This window comes from Phodopus roborovskii, unplaced genomic scaffold, assembly GCF_943737965.1.
Source record: "Phodopus roborovskii unplaced genomic scaffold, PHOROB, whole genome shotgun sequence".
Lineage (NCBI taxonomy): Eukaryota > Metazoa > Chordata > Mammalia > Rodentia > Cricetidae > Phodopus > Phodopus roborovskii.
In genome coordinates, this window is record NW_026126585.1 from 16873648 (window position 1) to 16898579 (window position 24932).

General features: G+C 50.5%; 1 protein-coding gene across 3 annotated transcripts in view; it reads right to left on the minus strand.

Annotated features, from left to right (window-relative positions):
- Window positions 1–24932, minus strand: part of Atp2b4 (ATPase plasma membrane Ca2+ transporting 4) — a 90890-nt gene that overhangs the window by 10109 nt on the left and 55849 nt on the right. For 2 of the 3 annotated variants that reach the window (XM_051204138.1, XM_051204140.1), the window contains exons 5-20: window positions 24398–24523; window positions 23857–23982; window positions 22300–22335; window positions 20734–20895; window positions 17665–17879; window positions 17126–17368; window positions 15834–16075; window positions 14700–14931; window positions 13731–13910; window positions 12931–13018; window positions 11119–11225; window positions 5674–5865; window positions 4967–5180; window positions 3998–4209; window positions 2662–2769; window positions 1054–1230 (exon numbers count right to left, since the gene is read on the minus strand). In XM_051204138.1, coding sequence (XP_051060095.1) covers window positions 1054–1230; window positions 2662–2769; window positions 3998–4209; window positions 4967–5180; window positions 5674–5865; window positions 11119–11225; window positions 12931–13018; window positions 13731–13910; window positions 14700–14931; window positions 15834–16075; window positions 17126–17368; window positions 17665–17879; window positions 20734–20895; window positions 22300–22335; window positions 23857–23982; window positions 24398–24523 — 2660 coding nt within the window. The remainder of the gene's footprint in view (window positions 1–1053; window positions 1231–2661; window positions 2770–3997; window positions 4210–4966; window positions 5181–5673; window positions 5866–11118; window positions 11226–12930; window positions 13019–13730; window positions 13911–14699; window positions 14932–15833; window positions 16076–17125; window positions 17369–17664; window positions 17880–20733; window positions 20896–22299; window positions 22336–23856; window positions 23983–24397; window positions 24524–24932) is intronic. The other variant, XM_051204139.1, reaches the window with a different exon arrangement.

Consider the following 24932-nt stretch of genomic DNA (forward strand, 5'->3'; position numbering starts at 1 on the left):
CTTCCTGGCAGAGAGCGGAAAGGAGCCCCAGAGTCCCCACCTGTATCTTGTCCCCCATTTTGTACCCGGTGTGGTGCTCAGGGAAGGACAGTTCCTACTGCGCACACAGTTTACAGTGTGCATTCCTTTATCTTCCCTGTGTACTAAAACAATTTTCTAAATCAGTCTAAGGCCAGTTTTTGAAAATGAAATATTTCTGGGATCTCTAGCCAAGTAGTAGGGGGAAACAGGCCTTGCTCTGGAGAGCCCCCTCGAGATCCTGGAACTGATGGTTTGTTCAGGAATCTTGGGAATAAAACAGTAAAGGGATGAAGGGTGGAACAGAGGGAAAGCATTGTCAATGCCAAAGCTAGCCCGCTCACCCAGAGTAGTTATACAAGAAAAGTGGAGGGGAAAGGTTACTGTTAGGGCTACCAGCAGGGGACTCTCTTGTACTCGATTCCAGAAATTACAAGAAGGGAAGGGGGTTAGAACACAGGGCAGTCTCTTCCTCTTTAAGAAACAGGTATGAATCTTTCAAAAGATATCAACCGAGAGACTGTAGTTTATAGCCTTTCCCAGAGAGGCCCTACAGGCCAACGCAGGCCTGTGATTTTCTTTAACGAAGGCCTCCCCAGATGACAGCTTTCACCACAACAGCAGCAGGAATGTCCCACCAAGTGGCTCAACCACTGTTGGTTCAAATTTTATAAAAACAGGGACTCTTGTTCCTTCTTTGGGGCCAGAGAAGGACAACACTGTCCATCTCCTGGGGTCAAGAATGGTGTTGGAATGGCCCTCAAGTGGGGGGCATGGGGGGGCTGTAGGGCTAGCCACAGCTGAGCAACTTCTGTGACTAGTGACCCATGGTCACTAATGTTGGCTATTACCTGCCAGAGGAGTTCCATGGAGACCTCTGGCCTTGTTGACCTTGAAGCTAGTGAGCACAGGCTGCAGTCAGCCTTGGGATGGGGTAAGGGTGCTGGCTGGCTGCCGGGAATCGCCCCTTCCCCACCCTTTCCCAGGATGGGGAGATTTCTTCTCCCAGGGTAAGGACAAGCCACTACAGAGTACCTGAGTCTGGATCCGGTTCAGGCCACGGAACCAGAGGATCTGGCCTCTGCGCAGCTCCATCTCAGCAAGATCAATCTCATCCATTCCCTCGGCATCCTTGGTGATCTCCTCCTTGTCAGCGCCATGTCCAGCCTCCTTTAGGAACTTCAGAGACTTGGTAGGTATGGCAGAGATGACCTGAGAGCAGTGGTAGCAAAGAGGGCAAATTGGAGAAGAAGAGACGTTAGCTGGCCTGGTCCAGTCCCTTTGGGGGCTCCTCTGTCCTACACCTTTCCCGCCAAGACAGCACCAAGAAGCACCAATCTGCCCGGAAGAGTAACCAGTCATTCCAACTGCCAGCTCTTAGGAAGGTGCCAGTGCTCTCGGACACACAGTAGGGAACTTAATTCCCACAATCTCTCAGCCGTGTGTCTTCCTACACTCACTCTGCCTCTCTGTCTCGGTTTGGTTCTTCCTTCCCAGTGTGATCCTTGTCTTTTTAGACAACTAGGCCTACAAAGCCGGCACAGGGCGGAAAAGGAGTGGGCCCCGGGGCAAACTGAGCTGGGAGAAGAGGAGGAGGGCTCACGGGCGGGCGGGCGCTTGAGGAGCTGAGGGGCTGGGAAAGGAATAGGAAGACAATTAGCTAACAATCTCATCCCTTCCTTAATCCTGTCCTTAGCTTGTGAAGGGGCGCTAAAGGATTCTCAGCCAAGTCTTGAGATCTGCAAAGAACGGCCCAGGCCAGAACAAAGGATGGTATTAAGGGAAGGATGAAACTCTTAGCTAAGCTGGCATTCTTGTAAGCAATACTCACACTTACCAAGCACTTATAACAGGTATTGTTATATTTTTTTTTTTTTTGTCTAGTGACAATTAGTGGTGACTCTACTATCCTGGGTTGAGGTCCCCGATAAATGGAGTGGTTAAGTAACTTGCCCATGGCTACTCAGCTGGTGCAAAGGGGAAGGGATGATTCAGGCCCTTCTAGAGGATTCCAGAGGCTGTGCTGATCTATGTGTCACTCCTCCTCTGTAGAGCATGTGCAGTACTGATTTATCTCAGGTGGCAGTTGGGTAATCAACCAGAGAAAGCCATGGAGACAAACCACACTGAGGAGGGAGGGAGCCCTGAACCACATCGGGGCAATAGCCCTGGCTAGACCACTGCTCCATCAGAGTGACATCGGCTCTGTGAACTCTTCTACTGTTTTGTTTTGTTTTTTTTGAGACAGGGTTTCTCTGTGGCTTTGGAGCCTGTCCTGGCACTGGCTCTGTAGACCAGGCAGGCCTCAAACTCAGAGATCCGCCTGTCTCTGCCTCCTGAGTGCTGGGACCAAAGGCGTGCACCACTGCCCAGCAAACTCTTCTACTTTCAATGGAAAATTTCTACTTCTGTTTCAAAAAAACAAAAAACAAAAAAGCTAAGTTTTTGCAGAGAACATAAAACCCTGAAGTGAAGGTTGTGGTCACCCCAAGACGGAAGGAGCCTGAAGCCGTGATGGCGGGAAGAGGGCGGGGGGTGGGGGTGGGTGGATAAGATGGAACAAGATGCTGTAGCCACTTGTCCCTCTCATTCTGAGGAGGGGTCTACAGCCTTGAGGATCTGCAGAGGACACCCCGTACTCACCTGGCCCCACAGAAGTTCTCCAATCCCTATGAAGAGACACCACAACCACTGCTCCAGATTGAGGCTTGTACAGCTGAAGGGCTTACCCCCAAATTCCACAATGAAAATCTGAAAGAGAGCAAAGGTCAGCCGCCATGAGGGGAGCATCTCACGGCAGTCAGCCAGCCCTCCACCCGCCAAGACTGACGAGGTGGCCAAGGCCACAGCGCCTCCTGCAGGGCCAGAGGGGCGTAGCCGTGAACAAAGGCAACAGATGCAATCATTACAGAGCACTTCAATGGGAATCATGCTGCCACTGTGACTGTCCTGGCAGTGATTAATGTGTGTCTGGCCGGAGTGGAGGAAGTTGGAGGCTCCCTGCGACTGAGGTCAACGGGGCAGGGAGAAGGGACTGCAGAAGAGCTGGGAATGGGGGTGGAGGGATGGGTCTGCAAGGGAGGGGCTTTTCTGAGCGAAAGCCAGCTTCTAAGATTTATTTTTAAAATTTTGTGTGCGCGTGTGCATGCGTGTCTGTGAACCCGCACAGGCGTGTGCATATGTGTGTGCGTGCGTGTGCGTGTGTGTGTGTATCTGTGTCTGGGTCTATGTCTGGGTCTCTCCTATGATCCACGCGCCACAGAAGCCAGAAGAATGGGTCAGATCCCCTGAAGCTAGAGTTACAGGTGATCATGAGCCAAATGATGAGGGTGTTGGGATTCAAACACTGGTCCTCTCTTACTGCTGAACCATGTCTCCAGCCCCAGGAAGATGCTCTTTTGTGCTGTGATCTGCCCATAATCCTTTGCAGCCACATGTCTTGGTGACCCTCTGACTACGGCAAGAAGGGAGGAACTCATCTTTCCACTACTTGCTCTTGACCCTATCTCCCGTAACAAACAGGAGCCCGGCCGGGCCAGGGTTAGCTCAGCGCTGCTACCTGTCCACCAACCCATCACTCTTCTCCTCTGTGAACTGGCAATGGTTTCAAGCATAAGCCCATTCAGAACTAAAGGGCATGTGTGCTGGCAATGGGAAGGAGGTAAAGGACGATGGCCCTTCTCTTGGTCACTATATGGAACGTCTCTGCGTGTTTGGAAAGAACACAAAAGCATTTTACAAGTCATATTTGCAGGTAACATGCTACCTCGCCCTGGAGCACCTGACTGGGCCCAGTTCTACAACCAGGCGCATGTGGGAGCAAACCGGGAACCCCAGAGTGTTTGCCTGCAGCCCTGGTCCCCAGAGCTCCCCCTCTCCTCGTCCTGGCCACATTAGAGTCCTGGCTCCCAGCCTCTGGCTCCCAGCCTCTGGCTCCCAGCCTCTGCCCTCCATCCCCCAGCTCCAGGTAGGATCTCACCTGGCAGAAGAATGTGCCTATAACCACGGAGCAGAAAATGATATTGCGGTAGATGCCGGCAAAGACATTCTTCTCCCCGTGGATCTTCCGCGAGTTGATTTCGTTGAAGAGCTGCATTAGCACAAAGGTGTTGAAAACGATGGTGTAGTGCTGGCTGGGTGGCGAGTGGAGAGGCGCTTTTCTTCCGCTGTCTATGTCAAACAGCTGCTCACCTGGTGGGGGCAGGGTCAGTATTAGAGGGTGGCCTTGGTCTCAGTGAGGGTTCAGGTTGGGAAGGGACATGTTGGGACAGCCATGCTGGTGGCTTCTGGCCATTAGAAAGTCTATTCTAATTGGTCAGCTTCTGAGTTACACTAGCTATTGAGCATCTTATTTTTGTTTGTTTGTTTGTTTTGAGACAGGGTTTCTCGGTGTAGCTCTGGCTGTCCTGGAATTCACTCTGTAAACCAGGCTGTCCTCAAACTCACAGAGATCCGCCTGCTGGGATCAAAGGCACGTGCCACCGCCACCTGGCTGAACATTTTGGTTTTTTTTTTACAAATAAAACATGTAAAAATTACTTCAGACATATGTATTTTATTTTACGTGTATGAGTGTTTTGTCTGCATGTGTGTCTGTGTACCCCGTGTGTGTCTGGTGTTGCTGAAGGTCAGAAGGGGGCGTCAGATCCCTTGGAACTGCATTTACAGATGTAGATGCTGGGAGCTGAACCTCTCTCTCTCTCCAGAAGCAAGAGTGCTTTTAATTGCAGGACTCTTTCTCCAGGCCTCGTTAATGAAGCACTTTAAATGTTGCCTCTGGTCTCGTCTGTCAGTTAGTGCTTGTGTCCCTGTGATTGTGCAATGTGACGCTGCAGTTACTCTGGTCTGTACTTCACCATCTACTGCCCTGCCTTCTCCCCTCAGCCATCCTCTGTGCCTTACAGCTGTGGCGCCCAACAGCTGCTCCCCTCCTGCAACTGGGGCTCACCAGCAAAGACTAGGACGAAGACGACAGTGAGCTGGTACACTGCGTGGCCCAGGATGTTCTTCATCATGGTGCGCGAGATCAGGGGCTTGTTCCTCCCGTAGGGGCGGCGCCTCAGCAGAGAATCGGTGGGGGGCTCTGTGGCCAGGGCCAGGGAAGCGAAAGTGTCCATGATGAGGTTCACCCACAGCATCTGCACTGCTTTCAATGGAGAATCCTGTGGGAAGGAGGACCGGTCCCTTCAGCTTGCTCCAGGAAACAAGCTGTCTCGCTCTCTAGCACCGCCATTCCCTTGGGGTGGCTTAGCTTGAGTTTGGCTACCCAGGTACACAGTGACTTTGACAAATTTATATAACTTTGGGCTCATCTCTAGGAGGGGGAAATAACATCTGCCTAGCAAGCTTGCTTTCAAAAGACAAAGGTAATCCGCGTAACTACATTTCACTTCCTGTCTATCTGTACAGACCTCAAGACCCTCTATGGTTAGCTACAAGCAAGCTCCATCCTCTGACCTTCAGTACAAGCAAGGTATTGCCACATAGAAATGTTAAATTAATGGTAGGTAAACCGTTACTGTGGAGTCTGTAAGACTGGTAGAGCTAACTGGGCAGTGCTGGGAGACGCTTTAACTCCTGATTGGGTAGGCTATACCCCCCTACTCTATGGTCCCCAGCCCTTAGGTCATCCCTGCCATCCCAGCCCTGCCCAACCTGAGTGATGCAGGCGCCAGTAAAAGCCACGATCACAGCTACCACATTGACGGTAAGCTGGAATTGCAGGAACTTGGAGATGCTGTCGTACACGTTCCGCCCCCACATCACGGCCTTCACAATGCTGGTGAAGTTGTCATCGGTCAGGATGATGTCTGACGCCTCCTTGGCCACGTCCGTGCCTGCAATACCCTGAGGTGGGAGAGGACGGCAGACAGTGAGAGCTAGACAGGGAGTGTGTGGCATACCCTGAAACCCGGGATCTAAGAACTCTGACCTCCAAGAAGCCGCAGAACCAGGCACAGGCTCTAGAGGGCACTATAGAGCTGCTCCTGGTTCTGCGGCTTCTTAGAGGTCCCTCTCAGAGCCTAACCACGAAAGGTGTGTACACATAGAGCAGAGCCCTCCTCACCACCTCTGCTCTTTGTTCTGAGGAGACCCTGGGTTGCAAAGGCCACACAATTCACAGAGAGGTGATGACTTGATGCATTTGCGTTGGAAGTGGTAAACTGGGTCCATGGCTGCTTGGTGGTAGAAGAGAGACTTACGCATTTGGAGTCTGACGTCATTGACTGACCGCCGCCCCAGATGAAGAAGTAGGCGTCTTTTAATAGTTCTTTCTCCTACCCTACCACTCCCTCAACCTTAGGATTGAAAGCGAGGGGGCAAGTCCTATCTATTCTATCTCTAAATCCCGACATTTCTTTCAACACAGGCAGAACTGAAGTCCATGTTTCCCTCAGCACCTTTACGAAAAGCGGTCTCATAGCATACAATGTTCTGTCCCTGTTCAAAACCTTGTTGCTGGGGACGGATGAAGGACTCTTGAATGGATACATGTCAATGGCTGGAAACTTTCTAGGCTGACGGTCCACGGTTTTCACGGTGACCCTGGATTCATGTTCCAATTTGCTCTCAGGCAAGCTTTCTGCTCAAGACTTACTGGTTTATTAAAAGTCCCCTGAATCTCACTCATTCCCTTTCAGAGTCCGGGCTTTTATCCCCGTCATCCTCTAAGCCTGCAGCATCCTCCTTCACTGTGTGTTAGAATCCTAGCCATCCCTATTATCCAAGTCAATTAACCCTAACACCCCAGCACATACGTTCCTGTTGTACCCAGCGTCCCTCCTCACCCTCCCTCCCAGACAGGGCTTCACGCAATCCAGGCTAGTCTCAAATTTACTAGGTGGCCAAGTGAACCTGGTGTACAGATTGAATTCCAGGGCAGCCAAAGTTACACAGAGAAACCCTGTCTCAAAAAAATGAAAAAAAAATTACAAGTAAAATAGAGTAATAAGAAAGCCGTGTGAAGATGAAAAGTCCACAGAGAGCCTGGGTACCGTGTGCTATTGTGTTTCCTTTAAATTGCTCAATTGCTAAGGAAGGAACAACAATTGCTAAAACACACTTGATTATCAATGCTGCTTGATTAATCCAATTTATATATTTTAAAAATGCTTTGACTTCAAAATTTAAGTTTGAGGACAGGTTACTGGGGAAAAGGATTTCTATTTTTGTTTCCACAGAAAATAAAAAGCTATGGATTCCTTCCAGACTAACAAGGTTTGATCAAGCCAGACCCCAGGTGACCCAACATTCAAAACAGCTGGGACAAGGCAGCCTTGCAGACCACTAGAGCCAGGATTTCTGGGTCTTCTTAGGATCCCCATGACAGCGCCCCCTACCAGCAGGAAGCAGTTTGGAAAGAATAACGCCCAAATTCCCAAATATTGTTTATAAATGTTTGTTTTTATTTAAATGGGGTTGGTTATAAATGGTTAACGATCACAACCAATCTCTTTTTAAAGGTAAAAAGGGGATTGTGGCATAGAAACGAATACTTTGTTTTGGAATGGATTTTCATTTATTGATATAAATTTAAGGTCATTTTTTTGTGATATGTATATTTCTCCTAGCTCCTTTTTAAGTTTTGTTGTTGTTGTTGTTTGTTTTGGTTGGTTGGTTTTTCCAGACAGCATTTTACTATGTAGTTCTGGTTGTTCTAGAACTCACTAAGTAGACCAGGCTGGCCTTGAACTCAAGAGATCTGCCTGCCCCTGCATCCCGAGTGCTGGGATTAAGGTGTCTGCCATCACTGCCTGGCTTATTTGATTGGATTTAAAAGCAAAGAAAGAATAATACAAAACTTAACTTGGGTAAGGACAGGAAAGGAATCCAACATTTAACCTACCTTTCATGTGTGTGTGTGGGGGGGTGCATCACCAGATAAGAACAGAGGTGAAGGGAAAATTCAAGTTAATAATAAAGCAAACTCAGCATAGTGTCATTTCACAGTCCCCAAGGAGACATAGGATCTGGTTGCTTCTAGGGACCAACCAGGCATGGTGACTCCAGCCCTCAGGAGACTGAGGCAGGAGGACTGCTTCAAGTATGAGGACAGCCTGGGCGACAGACTGAGGGGAAGGCTAGGCCATATCTCAAAACCCAAATGAGGCAGAAAAACAGAACAAAAACAAACAAAAAAACCAAAAAGTAAGCCAGATGTGGGGGGGGGCAGGACACGTTTAACCCCAGAACCCGAGACAAAGGCAGTTCTGTGCAGCCAGCCCCGGGTCAGACCCCATCTCACCTGCCATGCAAACCTGACGGCTTGAGTTTATCCTAGGATCCCATCGTGGAAGAAAACCCACTTTCAAAAACTGTCCTCTGTCCTCTGCACTCATACCGTGGCGAGTCCAGAGATGCACACTTACATAGAAGTGGGGATAATGCAAACAGAAACAAAAACCCCACTCAAGTCAAAACCAAGGGACCAAACAACATCACTGTTGCAGGAAGCCACAGAGATACAATGAGCACGCTCGTGTTACTGGAACCGTCTGTGCAGACAATAAACCCAATTCCTTCAGCACCTAACAGCTGACAAAGGAGGAACAGAGCTGTGCAGAACCTCCCAACACAGTGGCCCTCCTCAGACCGCCATCCTTGGAGAGGCTCACTTGCAAGGCTGGCTCCTGGGAATCTGGCTCTCAGAACACTCTGGTCAGCACTTAACTAAGACGAGGCGGCTCACCCACACAACCTCTTGACATTGCCACAACATTGACATCTATGAAGGCCACACTTAAAAAGGGTGCGATGGAGTTACAACAACAAACAACAACAATTATCGCTCCCCCTGGCCCCCGCCACCCCAAACTCATGGTACGTGGGGTATGTGCTGGGCCTCCTTCGTAGCTGTCCTTGGCTGCATGTATCCATCCACAGGCTGCAGGTTGGACACACTTGGCAGACTGCGCTGAAATAATCTGGCTTCCACTCCCCTTTGGGAGTCTGGAACTTTGGGATGTGTTAGGAAGTTTCCAGAAGGCCAGCATTAATAAAGGCTGTGGGAGCTGAGTGTGATGGGCTTGCCCGTGGGAGGCATCATGCACACTGCCCAAGTGTCGCAAATATGAAAGAACGAGCTCTCTTTGTGGCAGGGAGAGCACAAGGAGGCTGCATGCGGATTCTGGACCCTGCCAGCATCTGTTTATAACTGTATCCTCAGCACCCATCTGCAACAAAGACTAGCCATGTGCATACAGAGTACATAGGTCAGGTTCCATGCATCCTTCTAGTAAATTTGGGACTACAAGGGCAGTCTTTGGGACACAGGCTGATAAAAAGTCAGTGGTTCTCAAACATTAGGGCACATTGGGACCCCCAACTCCAGGCCATCTGGTCTGGTGGTATCCAAGAGTCTGCATTTCCATAGGTTTCCAGGTAACTGCTGGTGCATTAGAAACTGGGATACAGGTTTTTGTTTGTTTGTTTGTTTGTTTTTGTGCCTGCATCTATGTATATGTACCACATGTGTGTCTGGTGCCTGCCAGAGAGGGAGTCAGATCCCCTGGAACTGGAGTTACAGATGGTTGTGAATTGCTTTGTGGTTGCTGGGAATGGAACCTTCATCCTCTGTTAGAGCAGACAGTGCTCTTGGGCACTGAACTGTTTCCCCAGGCCCACACAGGGTCCACTTTAAGAGCCCCACGGATGCCTCAGACAGCCATGATGTGTGGCTCCTGTTTGGATTCTGACTTGGACAGATAAACCAAAGGCCATTTATGAGTCAGTGAGGGAGATTTAAACCCTGCCTAGAATTTGACAATAGGGAGGAACTGTCAGGGTTTAAAATTATAATTCTTTATATACAGTTTATTGATACATGTTATTTAGAGATTGACTACAAAATAATTTGGAAGGATGGAGGAGGATGGGAGTGGTTTGTAAAGCAAGATGGGCCAGGTTGATAATTATTGAAGCCCAGTGACAGGCCTATGGGGGATTCATTATATGACCCTAACTTCTTAGGCATACTTTTAAAGCTTAGAATTAGTCCCAGCACCCATGTTGGGTGGCTCACAATTGTCTCTGTGAGCACCAGAATACTTGTGCATACCCACACAAAGACAAGCATACGTGCACACAATTGCAAAAAAAAAGAGCTCCACAAAGACAGGTTATTTTCTTTCTTTTTAGGACAGAGCCTTACTATGTATACAAGCTGGTCTGGAACTGCCTATATAGACCAGGCTGCTCTTGAGGCTGAGATCCTCCTGTCCCAGCTCCTCAAATGTTGAGATTATAGGTGTGCATCTCCAAACCTGGCTGATGGGGAATGTTCTTTTGTACATATGTTTGTCTTATTGGTTGATGAATAAAACACTGATTGGCCAAGCAGGAAGTGGTGTAATATGACAGATACTGCCACTAGCTAACCATAGAGGCCTGGAGGTTTTTACAGACAGGCAGGAAGTGATGTAGCTGGGCAGAATGAGAATGCAAGCAGGGACTAACAGGAAATCGCTGTCTTTTCTGCAGAGATGTAGCAGGCAAAGGAGATGCGGGGCCGGCATTCCCGCTAAGCCAAAGACACGTGAAAATACTTAGATTGATAGAAATGGGTTAATAGTTAAGTCAGAGCTAGCCAATAAGAAATGCTAGTAATGGGCCAACAGTCTCATTGGGCTGACGCGGCTCTGGGACCAGGTTGGCGGGAAACTGCTTGTAACACCTGGCTAATATGATACTGGCGTGCGTGTGCATTCGCACACACACACACACACACACACACACACACACACAAGCATATTCCTAAAATCCGAAGCAAGATGCCTCTTTGGGATATTTGACTTATAAAGGGACTCGCCACAGGTTCTGATCCTCACGGCACAGCAATGGACACATCCTTATGTGGAAGCCACATTTCCTGTGACTCACACAGGCAAACGGCATGGCCACAGTGCTCTTGTTTTCCGGGGTGAGGTGTTGTGCATTCCCCCACAGCTCCCCTCTGCTTTTCACACACACCGACTGGCCAGGCCAGCGGGAGAGACGGAGGTAGGAAGAAGAATGCTGGCGGTGTGGGAAGGTACAGAGGCGGAAGCCTGTCCTGGTTCCTGGCAGACAAGGTGACCCACCGGAGACCCTGGTGGCGCTTACCATGGCAAAACCAACATCTGCTTTCTTCAGAGCAGGCCCATCATTTGTCCCATCACCGGTGACAGCCACCACCTGCCGCTGCTCCCCAACGGTGCTGTCGATGATCCCTGGGGAAAAGGCACACACAGCAGTGAGCACACACACACACACACACACACACACACACACACACACACGCGCGCGCGCGCACACATGAGCGCATCTGAGGCTGCGGTGGTCTGGAAGAAAACGGCCCCCAGAGGGAGGAAGAGTGTCACTGTAGGGGAGGGCTTTGAGGTCTCCGGTGCTCAAGCTGCTCCCAGTGTCAGCTGTAGGGCTCTGAGCTGCCTCTCCAGCACCACGCCTGTCTGCACGCCACCATGTCTCATTATACTGATAATGGACCGAACCTCTGATCTGTAATCCACCATAATTAAACGTTTTCCTGTATAAGGGTTGACATGGTCACGGTGTCTCCTCACCGCACTAGAAACGCCAAGACAGAGGTCACGTGGCAGGTACTGTTTCCTATGAAAGGGACACTTTTAGTCCCCTTCCCTGCATCCCCCATTCTGTCTCTGCTGTCCCTCCTTCCGTTTCCCTCTCTACTGCCAGGTCTACAGCAGCCATCCACGGGCAACTGATTCCACGAGGTCACTCTGAGCTGAGAAAGCGGTCTTCATCCAGGACCTCACACAGCATCTAGGTGGCTGGGAAAGCGTGCGATGCCTCTCAAGGCAGACATCTGGGTTCAAGTGTACCACTTCAGCCTAGCTAGGGACTGACACCCCCGCCCCCCAGCCTCAGACAAGCTGTGATGGCCCACCCCTTAACTCCAGTACTTAGGAAGTAGAAGCAGGAGGATTAGGAGTTCAAGGTCAGCTTCAGCTATATAGGGAATTTGAGGCCAATCTGGGTTACCTGAAAACTGCCCTCCCCTCCCCAAATGGTGGCTGTTGGGAAAATCACAAAGCACCTCACCCAGAGAAGGAAAGAGCTCTGCGGTGATGTTGTTTGCCTGTGTGAATCCCAGGAAATAGAACGTGTTCGGTACTGCGCTCTTCCCATGTGACGCCATGAGTATCAGAACCTCTTGGCAAGCTCCTTTGAAAGTCAGATATTCCAAAGCCTGGCATGGTGGCGCACGCCTTTAGTCTCAGCACTCGGGAGGCAGAGGCAGGCGGATCTCTGTGAGTTTGAGGCCAGCCTGGTCTACAGAGTGAGTTCTAGCTGCTACACAGAGAATCCCTGTCTCTAAAAACAACAAATAAAACAAATACATACATACATACATACATACATAAAAGTAAACTATTACAAAGAGGCATCTTGGTTCAGACAACAACAAACAAAGAACCCCCCACAAACTCTACTAAAACCTCAAACCAAAAATCTCCACTCTATTCTGTCACATACTTGCCAGGGCTCAGATTAGCCTGGGACCTGTCCTTACTAGGTCTCCTAGGTCTTCCTTACTAGAGACAGGAGAGTGGCTTGGCTAATGTCTGTCTTTGTTTGAGACAAGGTCCTATGTAGCTCAGGCTGGCCTCAAACTCACTATGTAGCCATAGATGACCTTGCCCTTTGGATCCTTCTGATCCCACCTCCTAGGATCTGGGATTACAGGCGTGTGTAACCATGTCTAACTCTTCAATGGGTATGCTTTTTCTGTCCTTTTGCGGGGGGTGGGGTGGGGTGGGTAGGAGGAGTGTTGGGAATTGAACTTATGCGTATGCTTTCTGCTGCTGGCCACGCATTCAGCGTGGCCAAGGATGGCTCTTCTGGCCTCCTGCCCTCATGAATGGCAGGCACACACTCACAGGCTGACCTCACCTTTCACCAGCGTGTGCTTGTCGGTGGGAGAAGATCTCGCCAGCACCCGAAGTTTGGGCCAGATCTTGTCCAGCTTTTCTTGTTCGACCTGCCAATACCAGAGGCACCCGGATCAGGTGGACCCAGGGTACTGCTCAGTGAGATCTTACCCCTGCACATAATGCCAGCTTCCAAGAGCGCTAGAACTTCACAGCCCCCGAGGGACCCTTAGCCCCTGGCCTCTGGGGAGATGGTATAGCCGGTATGGCTTCATTGATGGTGACCAGGCAGGCCCCCCCCCCTTTTTTTTCCTTTTCCCTCCCAACTTCCTATCTGGGAGCCAGCCCTTATTTCTTAGCCCTTTATAGGAGGAGGTCAGGGTCAACAGCTGGCTCGAGCTTCCAAGGAGCTGCTGGGGTCTTCGGTCTGACTCCATGGCGCCTTGGAAGCTTTACTCTATTCCATACTCATGCTGCATCCAAGCGCCAGCCCCTGACACGCGCAGCCACAGGGCAGTGGTACTGGAGGGCTGGGGTGGGGTGGGGTGCGGGAAAGCAGCGCAAACATCATTCTGAGTTCAAAAGCAGGAAGACAATGAAGTCAGTGATTCTGAACCCACAGGAAACTGAATGAAGATGAGACAACTCCCTGTTCACCGTAAGAGCGGCTGCGGTGGGAAGGGCTGTTTCATTGCGCGTAGACTCCAGTTTAGACTCCAGTTTAGAAGCCGCCCACTTGCTCCCCACAAGCCCCAGTACTCCCCGCTAGAACCAGCCATTCCCTTGTAAGTGGTGCCCCGGCTGCTCCCTCTGTGGGCCTACCTCGCCCTTCTCATTGCGGATAAGCCTGTTGAATTCTTTTCCTTCTAAGCACAGGAAGTCATCTCCAGGGGTCAGAATGCCACATTTGGTGGCAATGGCCCGTGCTGTGTTGACATTATCACCTGTCACCATTCTGACAGTAATGCCAGCCCGTTTGCATTTGCTAATTGCATCTGGCACCTGAGGAGAGCGAAGATAAAAAAGACAGTTGGTCACGGGATTGACGGGATTGACGATATACTCGGTAGCCTGCCCTGGTCCAGCTCTGTCACTTAAGAACAGGCCCGAGGCTATGTCTGGTCGATTTTATAGGACTCAGTGTGCCCTTGCCTCTGCCCATCCCGCAGTGGGCATTCAGACTTCACTCATGATCTCACAGGCTAAAGGGGAATTTGCTTTGGGAGCCAGATGTGAACGCTTATGCCCCCCTTTCCTCCGGGTTCCCTGCGGAAGCTTAGGCAGCATCTGGCAATGTGGCCACCTGGCCTGTAGTGGTAGGATATTCTCCCCATTTTGGCCTTGACGAGCACTGGTCTGTATTGGACTCTTTCAGCTTTTTGAATCCCCCCGTGTGTGGCACACAGAGATTGCTCAAGAAGGCTATGTCATTGAAAGAAGGTGGCTAACGAGTAGGTTACCTTCGGGTTAATTCTGCTCCTGACTGTTCCCAAGGGCCACGCAATACATCCATGAGATCATCACTGCCTGTCCCTCAGCTAGAATGAGCTCTAGAGACGCCGCCTCCCCCCATACATGGTACCCCACAGCTGAGGTGGCAAGCAGGTCTTTGTAAGTGACAAGCAGGTAGGCAACAGGGTCACAGCTAGGCCAGAAATTTGCACCGGCTTTCTGTGACTCCCAGGTGGCTCCTTAGGTTACACTGGATCTGTACCCTAACCAGTGGCCAATGGGAGACCAGCGACCCTGCTTCCTTGGCCTTTCTTCAGTTTGGAAGCTGACAGGCCTCACCTCTGGGCGCACGGGGTCCTCGATGCCCACCACCGCAATGCAGATCAGCTCAGTGAGGACGTCATTCTCATTGTCCCACACGGGCTCGGTGTCATCAAAATCCCGGTAAGCTAAGCAGATAGTCCGGAGTCCTTCACTGGCCATGGGCTCAATGACATTGTGTACCATGTCGTCTCGGTCCTTGTTTCTGAATGATATGGCTTCTCCTCCCTTGTCTAGGATTCGATTACACCTGGACAGGCAGATGCATAGTCAGAACTCAGTGTCTGCCATCCATCTCTTTTCATCTGTCACCCAGCTGAGTCTTTCCACAACCCTTCTACCTCCTACAGGAGGTAAAAGTCTCATGTAGCCCAGGCTAGCCTCAAACTTGCTATATAGGTTAACCTTGAACTTCTAGACAAGGTCTCTCATCCTGGCTTTATTGGAACTTGCTATGCAGAACAGGCTGGCTTCAAACTCACAGAGATCCTATCTCTGCCTCCTGAGTGCCTGGATTAAAGGAAGGCCCAGCTTCTTTTGGTTGTTGTTGTTTTGTTTTTGAGACAGAGTGCCCTAGGGTGACCCTGAACTTGTAACCCTCTTGCCTTAGCCTCCAGAGTGCTTGGATCACCGGTATGTGCCATTCCCTGCTGGCTGTATACTTGTTGGGTTGATTGTAACAACCTCTAGATAGCTCACCTACTTTTAAAGGTATATAAAGTGTAGTCAGCATTGAGAATGAGAAAGAGAGAACAGAGAGACAGCATTGTTAGCTCTTGGTACACGCAAGGCGTCTTATGCTCACTGACTCCTTCAAGCCCAGCGAGATGGGGAGCTTCTCACTACCTCCGTGAACTCACTAGGAGATGGAAGGTTAGGCTGCTCCAGGCTGAATCCTGGCTGTGGCAGTTAGCTGCTCTTTCTAGAAGCAAGTTACACACATTCACTGCGCGTACTTTCTCATCTGCAAAATGGGTCAAAATAGTACCCACCTTGCTGAGTTTCGAGCATTGAGTAAAAGGAACCAGCAAGGTTCTTAAAAGCAATGCCTGTCCTGAGTGTCACTCGTCCTTCAGACTGGCTGGGCATTGGCCCTCGGACCTTCCTGGGGGGGGGGATCTCAAAGGGGGAAATGGGAGGAAGGAGGCTCACTTGCGCAGCATTATCTCAGAGGCGCCCTTGCTGAACATGCGGAAGCCCCCTTCCGGCTTCCCGATGACGGTGCTCATGGACTTGCGCACTGAGTTGAAGGTGTACACTTTGTAGAGCTTCTCCTCGGGTACTTCATTTCGAATTGCTTGGTAATCCTGCTTCAGATCTGTGACAAAGCCCAGCAGGGCACACTCTGTCTTGTTGCCTACCTGCCGGGGTAGGCCTCCCTCCTTTTCAGGAGGCTGAGAGAGAAAAGAGAAACAGAAACAAAAACAGACATGGAACTAATGAATAAGATATCTGGGCCAGAGAAAAAAACTGGGCAGGCAAATTTGGTAGGCATCCCAGTGCCCACAGAGGAGCAGCATTTGCTTTTGTGACCTTGACTGACGGCCTCATGGGTATTGGGATCTTACTGTGGTAATGAGATGTCTCATCCTCTGCAAGGTTTTTCTTTTTCTTTCTTTTTTAGAGATTTATTTATTTGTTTATTATGAATACAGTGTTCTGCTTGCATGTAAGCCTGCAGGCCAGAAGAGGGCACCAGATCTCATTACAGATGGTTGTGAGCCACCATGTGGTTGCTGGGAACCGAAATCAGGACTCTTAAAACACTGAGCCATCTCTCCAGCCCCCCTCCCCTTTCTATTATTTATTTATTTATTTATTTTTGGAGACAGGGTCTCTTTATGCAAAAGTTCTGGCTGTCCTGGAAGTCACTACAAAGTGACTACAAAGACCAGGCTGGCCTCAAACTCAGATCTGCCTGTCTCTGCCTCCTGAGTACTGAGATTAAAGGCGTGCGCCACCACTGCCTGGCCCTCTGGAAGTCTTAATCAAATGCTCTCTCTCTCTCTGTGTTTCTGGACCGTGAGTAATTAATTCTGGGAAAATATAAGTCTGCTGTAGGCATGAGGCTCCTTCTTGGAGCCACTGCTATAGGATCACCCTGAACACATTCAGTCAAGAGTAAGAACCAGAATGTGGAATGTCAATTTAGGTGGAGTAATAAGAGAGGGTGTGGCGGTTTGAGGGATAACGGCCCCCAGAGGCTCATAGATTCGAATACTGAGTCCCCAGTTGTCAGAACTGTTTGCAAAGGATGAGGAGGTGAGACCTTATTGGAGGTGGTGTCATGGGGGGGGCCTCAAAACTGCAAGCCCCCAATAAATTCTTCTATAAGTTGCCTTGGTCATGGAGTTTAGCACAGGCACAGAAGAATAACCAGGACGGAGAGTTATCTCTGGCAAAATGAATATTGTTCCAGGTCCCCAGGCGATGGGAAAGCTTACCAGAATCTTAGAAGTATAAGCACTGTTAATGGAAATGCCATTGACTATGAGGTCCAGAACCTTGGGCGGGAAGGCATCGGGGCTTGGGATCTGGCGGTAATGAGTGCCCCCAATGTAAGCTTGGACCACGGTCATGCGGTTCATGGTCAGCGTTCCTGTCTTATCAGAGCAAATGGCTGTGGCGTTGCCCATTGTCTCACAAGCATCCAAGTGCCGGACCAAGTTGTTGTCCTTCATCATTTTCTACAAAAGAAAAGGAAAGGATTTGAAAGAGGGTCAACAGAGCTCCCCGAAATGTAGGCCAGAGGCGAAGTCTTGGCCAATACTCCTCACTTTGTTTTCTAGTCCTACACAAAAATACAGGGTTCTGTCCCTGTAGGCTTTAAGATTCTACGGATCTACTTAAACACCCGAGTGGTCATTCCCTAGAGCGAGGGAATGTTCTTGGGGACCACCTAAAGAGTACAAAGGAAGGGCACATCGAGCCCTTCCTTTGCATCTCTGTCCCTACGGAACACATAGCATTTTTCCAATCTTACCTTCACCGAGTAGGCCAGTGAGATGGTGACAGCCAGTGGCAGCCCCTCCGGCACGGCCACTACCAACACAGTGACGCCGATGATGAAGAACTTGACAAAATACTGGATGTAGACGGGAGTACATTCAGGTAGCCAAGCTCTGCGCTGTATCGCGAAATTCTCAATCACAAAGTATAGGATCAAGATGATGACTGTGAGGGCAGACATGATCAGACCTGTCCAGGGCAGCAAGGCACACGAACAGGGGTCAGCTTGCTAGATATATATTATATTTTATTTATTTATTCTTTGTGTGTTTCGCATCATGCCTCCTGATCCCACCCATTCCCTGACCTCCCCACCACCAGTAAAATTTAAGAAAAATATAAAAAAGGGAGAAAGGGAAAATCTCATCACGGAAGCTGCGGTGTAATGCAGGGAGTCACACAGCTGAGGTCCCTGCTACCCCATCGACTCTGGGCCCTCACTGGGCCTCTTCTTGGATATACTGTCGCCGGCTGGTGTCACGGAGACCCTGCAGACCTGGGTCCACAGGACTCACCCACCTGTGCTCTAGTAGATGGTAGAAGGGATGGATGTTGGGGTGGGCCAACACATAACCGTGGTTCTGGGCCTGGGGAGTTGCAGGCTTGGTCAGCCCGCCAGCTCAGCATTGCCTTGGCTCAGTCACCGTTTGCAGCATGAGCAAGGGGCGGGGCCAGTCCTGCCACACCTACACCTTCAGGGCCAGCTCTGCTGTGTTGTTGTCCAGGGCAGGTGTAGGGGCCGCTCACCCAAGTGCTGCAACTGGTGTTTTCTATAGTTCTCAAACCTATAAGCCTTACGAAGTTATAGTAAAACCTTTTCCCCATTCTGTTCGCTTACACACAATGACAGAGGTTGTGGGGTTTGACGTTTTTATTGTGGTGGTGGTGGTGTGTGTTTCAGCAAAAGAAAGGCTCTAAAATCAGTGGTTCCGAGGAGATAGATGTTCTCAGCACGCCACCAGCCCTCATACCTTTGGATTAGTTGTTAAGTCTCTGTGGGTTGAGTGCCTACTTTAAAGGCTTCATTAATAAACAAGAGGGTTGCTGGGTGTGGTGGCATACACCTGTAATCTTAGCACTTGAGAGATGGAGGCAGGAAGATCATGAGGTCAGGCCAGTCGGATGTACAAAAGCCAAACCAAACCAAAAAAGGGACGTATGTCAGAACATGGGCATCCTTGAGGCCCTTTCTCCTGATAAACTGCATCTTCTAAGGGGGACGGGGGGCCAGCCACATGTGTGGCCCGCCACCATTGCTTTATTAATACTTCTGTTATAGTAACGAGGCAGTCGTGATTGCCCGCCATGGTTTACCCAGCAACGGCATCTGTCCACTTAGGGGTTTGCCAACTTTGACGTTCCCTCCATTGCTCTGTGAATGTCCCACACCCTGGTTACAGGGTGTCCCCACGGTGCCAGCGTAATTCCTCCTATCGTGGCACACCACGAAGATGACAATGATAGCAATGACTCTCACAGTACCTGCCATAGGCTGGCCAAGCCTTCAGGGCCACTTCACAACAGCCCTAGGACATAGATTACTATTATCCCCCCCCCCCACACCGGATTCAAAGAAGAGAAAGCCAAGCTTCTGATACAGCACACTGGTGGGGTGGCCAGTCTGGCTTGCCCCAGATTCAACTGTTTCCAGGGCTTTCAGTGAGAGAACTGAGACTGTTTAAGCCAACTGGGGTAGCTGGTCAATTTACATATGGGGAGGGGCAGCTACCCTGAGGGTTAGGGATCAATATGTGCTCGCTGGTACACAGCATTTGGGAAACAGTCTTGTGGAAGCCACAGTTTCGCCATGATGCTTCAGGGGCTTCACGGCAGGGCCACGGGGGATGGTATCAGTGAAAGCAGATTAGTTTGGTTCTGGCAAAATTAAGGCAAGGACCAGAATAAGAAAGCAAGGGGTTTGTGGTACAAAATTTAGGGATGTTCTTCCCCACTCGCCCCCCCCCCCCAGTATCCTGCTCATTTCTCCCAAGTCCTGACCTAGCTTGACAGGTGAAACAAAGCAGAGGAGACCAATCTCTAGGTGGTTCTTACGCACCCCCCCCCCCCCATGGAAGGGTGACGCAGGATGAGAACACTCGGGTTAAGGGATCCAGTTAACGCTCCTGGCCTGGGTACTGGGCTTAGCAACTGGCTTTTGTACCCACAGCTCAGCTCATAGGGTCTATACAGAAGGGTTCGAGGTGGCCAGAATGAGCTAAGCGCTGGGCTGAAAGGAATTGGCTAAGGGAGATGGGGGGCCAGGGGGGATGGGGGGCAAAGGAGAATGGGGGCTTCCTGTGATGTTTGAAGTGCTCTCACTTGGCGCTGTCCAGTAAGACAGCTACTGGACACGTGTGGCTAGTGAATATTTAGAATGCAGCTTCCCAGCAGTATCACAGTGGCTGCAGACTCTCAGGCCCTGCCGCAGACTTCCTGAAGGTAGTCTGTGCTCCAGCAAGGACCCCTGGAGAATTGTGCCCAGAGAAGCCTGAGGTCTCAGAATACTCGGTGGAGGACCAGACCTTGAGGGACACTGCACAAAGGAGTTATCCTTCCTGCTGCTCCCTCAGAAGAAGATGACAGGAAAGTGTAGGGAGAAACCACTTGTCACCCTAGCTCCCTTCTTCTGAATAAAGTCTCTCTAACCGGGTCTTCCTTGCCCTCCTGTCTTTCCGGCAGATTTACGGCTCCATGCTGGGCCACAGGAGTCCACCGCCTTGGCGGGAACTCCCTCTGGGAAGCTGCAGCCTCCAGTGTCCTTGAGGGCTTAGAGGGCAGGCGAGAGACCTTAACTTCCTTTTTGCTAGCGGGACCCTCCCCTGCTACTTGGATGAAAGAGACCTTGAGGCTATTAAACTTTATACACAAGAAGAAATATTTCTCTTCCAAAGCCCAAGGAGTGGACAAAGGCCTAGAGCCCAGGAGCCACCCTGAAGTTCCAGCTTCTGTCAGTCCTGCTTGGTGTGGCGTGAAGGGGATTGTACAGGCCAGCACACGGGGCAGCACTTTGAATCCGGAATGGGAGGCAGGCTTAGCTACTCACCCGCCTTCCCGATCTGCACAGCCAGGCGCGTGAGCTTGCCCTGCAGTACCGACTTCTCCTTCTTGGGTACCCTGCTTACTTTCTTCTCCCTCTCCTCGATGTCGATGCCCTCCTGGCTGTTGAGTGGCTGGATTTCCAAGGCCACTCCATCTTGGGTCTTTGCTAGGGGTAGACACACAAATGGGACAGGTGAGCAGGCCAGGGTGAAGTAGCGAAAAGGCAGGCAGGCAGGCGGAGGGCGAGATGCCCTTCTGTCTTCTTCCTGGGATATCCCCTAAGCCCCTGACCTCAGTTCTGACCATTTCTCAGCTGTGCCAGACGAAGGGTTCCAGTAGGGCCTTTGGGACAAATCTAACAACTGGAGATGCAGTGGAGGATGCCTTTTTTGGTCTGGGTTTCCTCTTCATGACAACTCCCTGGCACCCTTCAGAGCCACATGCCGGGTTTATAGCAACAAGGGGATTAATCACACCACTAAGGCCATAACCACAAGCATCTTTCTGGAACCCAGAGTTTAAAACAGTGAATGCTTATTGTAGAAAGGGATCAAAGGGAAAGTCTGGCAGATGTTTCTAGAACAAAAGGGTCCTAGCCTATTCTGTTAAAGCCCCCCCCCCAAATCCGGGAAGAAACACAGACCTTCCCCCCAAGACCAAAGTTATTCTTCAACTATTTATTATATAGGTTGAAGGACAAGGAAACGAAGTAGGGACACAGTGGAATATTCCGGAGGAAAGAAAAGAAGCTACCGTAAAGAGAGAAGGGGAAAACAGAGATGTACAGACACAGTAAACCCATTTATTTCCCCTTTAGAAGAAGAACAAAGAAACCTAAGATTCGAGCTTTATCAGCTTAAGCCCTGGTGATTTTATTTCTAAAGAGTACTATGATGTGTGTAACAAGGGAAAACAGCAACAACTTTAGAAACTATCTCAAGACTGCTTGTTGGTCCTCAACATCCCTCCGACGTCACCGTTTGCTTAGGAAGCCTCTCTTGAGATACAGTCTCTTCTGCCTGATGCACAAACAAGACAGATATGGGACGTAGACACAGCCACCAAGAGAAACACAAACCATATCAGGAGGGACAAAACAGACCGTGGCGAGAACAGAGAAGAAGTGGGCAGAGAGGCAGAGAGAAAAGTCTCTCTCCAAGGCCTCTGAGCAGACGAGCAGAGAAGAAATTACACCCAGAAGACAGCAATGGCACAGCTAGCAGAGGAGGGTGCAGGGGCTGCCTGGCCAGTGTCCTCCACCGTGACCTCCAAACCCAGAAACTGCCTGCCGCTGTGGACAGTGAAGCAGAGCTCAGTGCTCTGGGAAGAGCAGGTAGATCCGCGCCCCACACTCAAGATTTCTGGACGTGTGCTTCCTCAAGCCAACAGCAGAGGGTGCTGCTGCTCTGCCTTGAGCCCACCCCCGGATCTCTGCACCGTCCTCAGGATGAGGCACTGGGCCACAGCAGCAGGTAACTTTATGGAGAGGGCAGGGAAGACAGATGGCCTGGAAAGGTCTGATTTGAGCGTGGGCAGGTAGAGACGGCACACGAGTGGGTGGAGAGGTTACCTTTGTTGCGATTTTCAGAGACTCCTTGTTTTTTACCTGTTTGAACAAGAAAGAGAAAAGTGGAGTGGAGACGCAAAGTGACCCGTAAGAGACGACCCGATATAGATATCATTCCTTTGGTCCTCTCCCAGCACAGGAGCGCGACAGCGAAGGAGGTGGGCTGAAGGGCAGGGAGACATGTGTAAAGGAAGCTCTCTGTTCATCCGTCCTTCCTCAGGATCACAGCTGAGTGCTCAGACATGTGCACGAATGGACACGCCTGAGCGGCTCTTGCTGCTAGGAGAGGGGGGGGGGATGCTCTGGGCTTGAGGCAAATCTCTTGAGAAAATGGGGGTGGGAGTCAGGGAGAGAGAGAGAGGCAGGGAATGCTTCTGCCGGTGGACGGGCCCTAAAAGGCATCTCCGGGTCAATTCAACAGCGCGAGGCGAGCTTCCTAAGTGTCATCTGAGGGTGGCTGTGGAAATGAATGGCTGGTTCTGAGAGGCTGTTTCTTATTCATACACTGCTCTCTGCTAAGAACCTGAGATGATCCTTGGCCCAGTGGTAGAAACTGTTCTCTCCCCACAGGAAGAAGGAATGCTCAGAAAAGGGTGTGAGCTTGGCTTTGACGTCTGGGTCTCTTTCTCCTACAGTCCCTGCTCCAGGAGCGAGCGAGTGGCCACGACTGGTCTAGCTGCCTCTCTGGTCCCCCTCTCCCAACTGTGCTTCTCCTCTGCAGAGGGCCCGCAGTTTCAGTGGGATGCATGTTTCCTCCAAGTCACTTCCCTTTTGGCTGCAATGGCTCATTCACCCCTGAATCCATGAAGAAGAGAGGAAGGCAAAAGCAGGAGGTTGCAGGGCACTTTGGTTGGAGCACCTTGCAGCGCATCCAGAGTGGGGCTGACTCAACCCCACACAGTCTACTGAAGACGCAGGGATTAAGGCTCAAACGCAATCAGACTCGAGGGCTTTGGGTGAGGATTCGGTGGTTTCCTTCACTGCTCCTCAGAGACAAGGTTGGCGTGTGTGTGTGTGTGTGTGTGTGTGTGTGTGTGTGTGTGTGTGTACATATGTCTATATACCGTGTGTGCGCCTGGTGTCCACACAGGCCAGAAGAGGACACAGGATCCCCTGGGACTCTGGAACTGGAGTTACAGATGGTTAATAGCAACCACGTGCCACGTGGGCCCTGAAAACCAAACCCAGGTCCTTTGCAAAAATAGCAAATGCAGCTGGGCGTCAGTGGCACATGCCTTTAATCCCAGCACTAGGGAGGCAGAGGCAGGTGGGTTTTGTGAGTTTGAGACCAGCCTGGTCTACAGAGTGAGTTCCAGGACAGCCAGAGCTGTTACACAGAGAAACCCTGTCTCAAAAACAAAACAAAACAAAACAAACAAACAAAAAGAATAACAAGTGCTCTTAAACTACTGAGCCATCTCTCCAGCCCTCAAGTGGCACCTGCATCGTGGCAAGGGGCGTGGATATCTGTCACTTCGTCCCATCTGGATCTGCTCCCTGACATCTGGTTCATCCGTAGAGATGAAAGAGAATGTCATTCTCGTTTGGCACGCCCCTTACCTTTCTTCTTATCTTCCTCCTCATCTTCCTCACTGGCCCCTAAGAGGGTGAAGATGATTCCAGTCTGGGAGTTGATTCCCACAGCAGTCACTACCATCCGTCCAGAACCTTCCATCACATGAGTCCCTATAAAAGGGGAGGGAGAAGGTGAAAACGTGTTCTGCTTAACATTCTTAGCTGCGATTTGGTATGAAATGCAGACTTAAAAGCACAGTGCTCCCTTTCCTTTGTGGACAGTAATCTAGTCAGAAGACAGCGAGAGAAAGCTAAGAGATGAGCTCATTTAAGATGGACCAAGGAAGCAGAGGTTAAAGTTAATGTATTAACTTCATGTCGTCTTCCCAAACAGCAGAGCTCCTGTAACGCTGCACGAAGCACTTCTTTTAGGCTCCTGATGTCCCTGCCTCAGGACCACCCTCGTTCACTCCGTCTGAACCCAAGAGAAGAAAGGATGGAGCCCCTAGAGGGCATGGGGCCCAGAGCCCGTGGCCTGATTACCTGGGGGCCGTGGGATGATAACCTGGGCGACCAGAGGCCATACCTGAGAGCAACATGGGATCTTTGTCCACAGACTTCTTGACATGATCCGATTCTCCTGTCAGAGAGCTCTCATCAATCTTCAGGTCATTTCCCTGGATTAGGATTCCATCTGCAGGCAGCAGGTCACCTAGTGCATAAGGGGAAGAGTTACTGTAAGGCCAAGCAGGGAGGAGCCAACTCCACCATTCCACCTCAGGGCTGCTCTCCGGCAAAAACCTATAGGGCTACGGTCCCATGAGAAGCCGAAGAGCCTCAAAAGGCAACTCTAGAGCTGGGGTGGGGCTCAGTGGTAAAGGGCTTACCTACACTACCAATGGCCCTCGGCTTGATCCCTGGGGTCACACATATCTCAAACTGACAGCTTCCTGTGGCCTAACTATACCTTTACTGCTAAGCCATAGAGAGCACCAGTATGACAATCTCTTGGAAGAGGTTTTTGGCTCTGGTTTTCTCCAGAATTCCTTCCCACGATCTCCTTTAAATTCTACCTGATAACTTAGCACAAGCTGGGGATGGCGGGCAGGGTTGCAGAAGCC